At 45.2% G+C, this 6222-nt stretch overlaps 1 protein-coding gene across 1 annotated transcript; it reads left to right on the top strand.

The window, feature by feature from the left end:
* The first annotated feature begins 4100 nt into the window (after positions 1-4100).
* LOC105998686 (chromosome unknown open reading frame, human C12orf71) lies at positions 4101-5542 on the top strand. The gene is made up of 2 exons (XM_013033477.1): positions 4101-4664; positions 5237-5542. Exons 1-2 carry the CDS (start codon positions 4101-4103, stop codon positions 5540-5542), a joined length of 870 nt encoding a protein of 289 aa, XP_012888931.1.
* Positions 5543-6222: the final 680 nt, after the last annotated feature.

Genomic DNA, 6222 nt, shown 5'->3' with positions numbered 1-6222 from the left:
GTGTGTGTGTGTGTGTGTGTGTGTGTGTGTGTGTGTGTGTGTGTGTGTGTGTGTGTGTGTGTGTGTACCAGGGCTTGAGCTCAGGGTTTGGATACTTGCTATCTTTTAGCTTTTTCATTCCTAGCTGGTGGTATACCACTTGAGCCATACCTCCACTTCTACTTCTTTGCTGGCTAATTGGAGATAAAAGTCTCACAAATTTTTCTGCCTGAGATGGGTTTGAATTGTTATCCTCAGAACTCAGCTTGCTGGGTAGCTGCAGGTGTGAGCCACCAGTGCCTGGGTGAGACAAGTGATTTTTAACATTGTTGCTGAAGGAGTAATAGTTTTTAAAAGAAATGACAAGCTCTCTCTCTCTCTCTCTCTCTCTTTTTTTTGGTGCAGTCCTAGAGCTTGAACTCAGGACCTGAGCACTATCCCTGAGTTTTTTTGTTCAAGACTAAAGCTTTACCACTTAAGCAAAGCTTCATTTCCAGGTTTTGTTTTGTTGGGGGGGGGCGGGGGGAGGAGAGAAGGACAGATAATAGGCTTTGCTGTCTGAGCTGGCTTAGAACCACAATTCTCAGATCTTAGCCTCCTGAGTACCTAGGATTATAGGTGTGAGCTATGGGGGAGTCTGGCTTCTGCATCGTTCTTTTCTTTTCTTTTCTTTTGTCAGTCGTGGGACTTGAACCTCTGGGCCTGAGAGCTATCCTGCAGCTTTTCAGCTCAAGGTGTGGACCCTACCACTTGAGTGAGCCTGGGTGCCACTTCCATGTTTCTGAGTGGTTTATTGGAGATAAGAGTCTCACAGAGTTTCCTGCACAGGCTGGCTTTGAGCCATGATCCTCTGATCTCAGCTTCCTCCTGAGTAGCTAGGATTACAGGCATGAGCCACTGCATCATTCTTATTAACCCATTTCTATGCTGGCAGCCTGCACAAGTTTACTTTAGAAAATGAACTTCCTTCTAAGCCTATGTACAAAGGCTCCAAATTGAACAGAGCCTATGCAGATATATAAAAGTATCTATTCACAGATACAGCAGGGAACTCCCCAAGACATTTAATTTACTTAGCCTTAGTCTCACTAACTTTCCTGCCCAGTCTGGCTTCAAATCAAGATCCTCAGGTCTTAGCCTTCTGAGTAGCTAGGATTACAGGCATGAGTTACAGGTTCCTAGTTCAACATTCATTCTTTTCTAAAATCTCCTGGGAACTAGTAAAAAAAAAGGTTGTCTTCACATTTTGATCATTTTATATGAGTCTTTTAAGCAAAGGTCATTAAATGCCAGTCTTTAATCTGTAGTTTCTTGTTTGTTTCCTGTGGAGTCTACATCCTCCTTACCTTCTTTCCTCAAATTTTGCATTTATTTTTTTTCCTTTACCCAATTTAAAATGGTTTCTAGAAGAAGAGTCCCAGTATTGGTGGCTGTAATCCTAGCTGAGATTGAGGATGGAGGTTCAAAGCCAACCAAGGTAGAAAGATCCATTAGACTCTTATCTATAATTAACCAGCCCAATGCCAGAAGTGGAAGTGTGACTGAAGTGGTAGCGTAGCAGCCTTGAGCAGAAAATCTAAGCAAGAATGGGAGGCTCTACATTCAAGTTCCAGTATGGCACATTAAAAAAAAAGAAGTGCTAGAAACAGAAAAACTGTATTTCAATTACTTCTACCTGTGGTTTCTCAACATGATGCAAATTAAATGTCACATGACATTATTCATAACCCCCAACAGATTCCTTCAGTGCATTTCCTGTTGGACAAGTCTGCAATGTGGCCTCCTCCAGTAGCAGTACCCTGGGAAAGCATTCAAATCCTGATTGGTTCTTTAGTGGGACCTGCACAGTTGTGCAGGGGCTCCGTGACCAGGCATCACAGCGGAGGATCCACCTCACTTGAGGGTGAGTCCCAACCAGAAGCACAATGGTTACATGGACTACATTTTCATATACAATCACAATTGGAAACTAGTTCATGTCTAATTTTTTTTATTATTTGTACAAATATTAAAAAAAACCACCATGGCATGTCATTCTCTGCCCCCTGAATGAACACCAACTGTGATATGGTGTCTCTATTTGGGAATGAACACGGAAACAGAACAAAGAAAACTGTACAATCCACCAACCTCACCCAAAATAATCACACCTATTTCAGCTAAGAATCTAGTCAGCCTCACTGACCACATCCATCCCCTGTGCCCGACCTGCTCACTGTGGGCTGCTCCCACCAACTGTTCCCTCTTCACACCTCCATCCCTTGTTTAATAATCCTGTCACAATTATTATAAAATAAGAAGTAAGAATCAAAAGGTAGCTGGGTGTCAAAGGTTCATCCCTATAGTCCTAGCAAGCTACTAGGGAAGCAGAGATCTAAGGATCTCAGTTCAAAACTAGTCTGGGCAGGAAAGTCCATGAGATTCCTATCACTAAGTAACCAGCGAGGAAGAAGCAGGAAGTGCTTAGGTCACTCACTTAAACTCCGCCTTGCCCAGGTCTGCCTTGATGCCACCACTCTACCCCTAGCCTGGCAATGAGGCCCCTATGCCCTCACATGACTGAGCTGTGGCTCAAATAGTAAGAGCATCAACCTTGAACAAAATCGCCAAGCCAAAGCACAAGGCTATGAGTTTAAGCCCCAGTATAGGCATATGAAAAAAAGCTAAAAATTAAAAAAAATTAAGAACCATAATCATTCTTTAAGCCACAAGGATCCTCTTCAGTACCCTGATGTGTGTCCCAAGGGGACTGACTATGGCTTTTTCTCCCCACACTCATGACTTTGACTTGGCTGCTCTGTTGCTGGGGAAACCAACAGTCCTGGAACACAGATGTCAGGCAGTTGGACCTGGAGTCCCTGACACTTGAGTGAGGGACTCAAGTGTCAACATCCTATTTATGCCTCAGGAGTTTGAAGAGCTTCTTCTCATGTAGGCAGCCATCAAACCAGGGGGGTGAGAGGTGTGTGTGTGTCTGTGTGTGTCTGTGTGTTTGTGTCTGTGCGCATGTGTGCGCATGCATGTGCATGTGCCCATGCTCTTCCAGTCACACTTCCATGAATTTCAGGCAGAAAGCTGGACCAAACATGCCATTAGATGGTGAGAAGGTAGGCATTTAAATATCCATAACCTTTCCAGAAAACAATTTGGTACATAAAAGACTATAAGAGGCCAGGTGCCAGTGGCACATGCCTGTAATCCTAGCTATTCAGGAGGCTGATATCTGAGGACTGCAGTTCAAAGCCAGCCCTGGCAGGAAAGTCCATGAGACTCTTATGTCCAATAAACCACCAGAAAACCAGAAGTGGTGCTGTGGCTCAAGTGGTAGAATGCTAGCCTTGAGCTGAAGAGCTAAGGGACAACGCCTAGGCCCAGAGTTCAAGCACCATGACCAAAAAATATATATAACTATATATATCTATATATGTATACAGAGAGATGTATGTATGTATATATACACATATATGCCTAGATATATAGATAAAAATTACGTTTTTTTGGTTTGGTTTGGTTTTTGCTGGTCCTAGGGCTTGAACTCAGGGCCTATTACTGTCCCTGAGCTTCTTCTGCTAGCACTCTTACCATTTGAGCCACAGAATCAGTTCCACCTTTTTCTGTTTATGTGGTACTGAGGAATCTAACCCAGGGGCTTCATGCATGCTAGGCAAGCACTCTACCACTAAGCCACATTCATAGCCCAGGCAGGTTCTCTTTTTAAAAACTGATTTCAACTGGGCATAGTCGCCCAGGCCTGTAATCCTAGCTAATCAAGAGGCTAATATCTGAGGATCACAGTTTGAAGCCAACCCAGGCAGGAAAGCCCAAGAGACTCTTATCTCTAATTAACTACCAAAAAAAAAAAAGCCACAAGTACAATGTGGTTCAAATGGCAGATTATCAGATGTAAGGTAAAAAATAAGGGAGAGAGGGCCTAGGCCCTGATTTCAAAGCCCAGTACCAGTGCACACACACACCAGAAAAAAAGGTAGATATATTGTTGCTTAAGGACATGACTTTCTCCTTCTTCCCAACATTAGTTATTGTTTGTGTGTGTGTGTGTGTTTTTCTCTTTTAAAGTTCCAAGTCAAGGGAGAGCTAAGGTTTTTCTGCCTCGGAATGTCATGGCAACCTCCTCCTCCAGCAGTGACTACTCGGACACAGAAGACTATGTCTCTGACTCCAAATCTGACCTGAGCCTCTCTGTGGGCTATTTCCCCTGGGAGAATGACTTTTTCTATGAGGATCTAACCAGATGTGAAGACCTGACGTGTATGGATTCTCCAGCCCACTTCCTCCCTCCTCCTGCCCAAGGGACCCAGCAGATGAAGAGCATAAGGAGACTCTTGAGGAGACAAGAACAGATTCAGGACAACCGGGAGCAGTTTCGCCAGCTAAGCATTCCCCTGGCCTGGGACATGGATGCCGATTCTGACCAAGCCAACTCCATAACTAATAGGGATCTACACAGGCCCTACTGGTGGGCAGACAAGTGGCCAGAAGAGGACACAAAACTGACTCTTGGCAAACTCAATGGACTTGTACACAAGCTTGAAACTTTTCTAGAAAATCAGAAAGCTGATAAGGAGGAAGAGGAGTCCATGTTTCTGAAATCTACTCAGGAGGAAGATTTCCTGCTGGCCAGCAGCACCCCTCCACAAATGGCTCAGGTCAGTCACACTGTCAAGGCTTGTCCAAGGGGACTGTACCAGACAATGCAGATGACATCTAGTTTCTAGAGACTCCTCCAGTTTAGGGAACATGAACTCGGGTAGAGAGCACAGAGATGCTCCACAGGATTGCCAGGACAACCCTAGTGATAATATTTGGTTTGACAGTGGACCTTTAATACCTGTTGGAGCAGGGTACTGGTAACGCACACCTATAATCCTAGCTATCTAGGGAGACTGAGATATGAGGATCACAGTTCAAAACCAGTCCAGGTAGGTAAGTCTGCAAGTCTCTTTATTTCCAATGAACCTGCAAAAAGCTGGAAGTGGAGGTGTGGCTTAAGTGGTAGAGTGCCAGCCTTGAGTGAGAAAGCTAAGGGACAATGCCTAGGCCCTGAGTTCAGCCCCAGTACCTTCACAGAGGGTGGGGATGGGGGGAGGAAGAGAGAGAACGCAAATGTATTTAAGTATGTATGGGTATCAGTACTTGGCATTTACAGTTGGGCTATGTTTTCTTTTAGCAATTTATGTTGAGGCTCACAAACAAGTAGAGGTGGATGGGACTTGACTCAGTCTCCTTTTCTAAGCAGGTGATGAGCCAAGAGACTGAGAACCACAGCAAGAGCACTCCAGAAACCTCCTTCAACTCATCTGGACAGCTGGAGGAGGCGGCGACCTCTGATGCAGACACTCCCACCATATCCTGCCTGAACTTTGGGTGGGCCTTCCGCTGGCTACGGCAGCAAGTCCTCTCTTCCCTCCGGAGGAGAGAGCAACCTGACAAGGGCCAGACCCGATGGCACCAAAATACAGTAAGGAGACATTCTGTAAGGAGCAACACAGTGGAGCCTCGAGGATGCCGCCAGCCACGACACCCTCCATCCCCAGACAGTTAAACCTTTTGCTTAGCTCTTGGTATACAATCCCCATGGGTTTGTTTCTCAATAAATAAAATGTTTTTGTTATTCCCATCTGTATGAGATCTTGACTCAAGCTGCTCCAAGTATGGACATTGTATAGAAGACTAAAATGGCTGGGCACTGGTGGCTATGCTTGTGATCATGAAATAAGGAGGCCAGGTCTGGCCGGCACCACCTTGGCCACATGGTAGATGGTAGAGTCTGGCATCTTGTCTTCATGCTGGGGAAGGGAAACATCCCCTGCCCATCACCTACAGGAGTGGGCACTTGGCTGATAGGATACCGAATCTGTCAGTCCAGTGCCTGGAATTTCCTTTAGGCCCTGACTAGCCCAAACGCCAGGATGCCATGCCATGTGTGTCTCCATGATTGTGTTCTGTGTCCTGTCTCCTGATTTGTCTCCAGTCATCATAGTGTCCCAATTCAGCTTTCCATCAGAGCTGAAGTGGTTTGTTGGTATTGTTTTTGTTCTTTCCTCTCTGGCCTGTTTCCTAACCTTGTTAAGTACATTTGGGGACTGCAAGCCTCTGTTACAACTGGCTGCCTGCAACCTGCTAACTGTATAATAAAGACCCCAATATGCCATCTTCCAAAATGTGGCTTCTGGGATAATTTGCCTTACAACAATCCTAGCTACTCAGGAGGCTGAGATATAA

Source organism: Dipodomys ordii, unplaced genomic scaffold (assembly GCF_000151885.1).
Source record: "Dipodomys ordii isolate 6190 unplaced genomic scaffold, Dord_2.0 Scaffold170, whole genome shotgun sequence".
NCBI lineage: Eukaryota > Metazoa > Chordata > Mammalia > Rodentia > Heteromyidae > Dipodomys > Dipodomys ordii.
The sequence above is the reverse complement of the archived record's forward strand: the minus strand, read 5'-3'. Positions and strand labels throughout refer to the sequence as shown.

What these genes read in the sequence shown, in the direction of transcription:
- LOC105998686 (XM_013033477.1), top strand. Translation starts at nt 4,101, where the DNA reads ATGGCAACCTCCTCCTCCAGCAGTGACTACTCGGACACAGAAGACTAT. An exon ending in AGGTCAGTCACACTGTCAAG is followed by an intron (nt 4,665 to 5,236) that starts GCTTGTCCAAGG and finishes TTTTCTAAGCAG; the next exon opens with GTGATGAGCCAAGAGACTGA.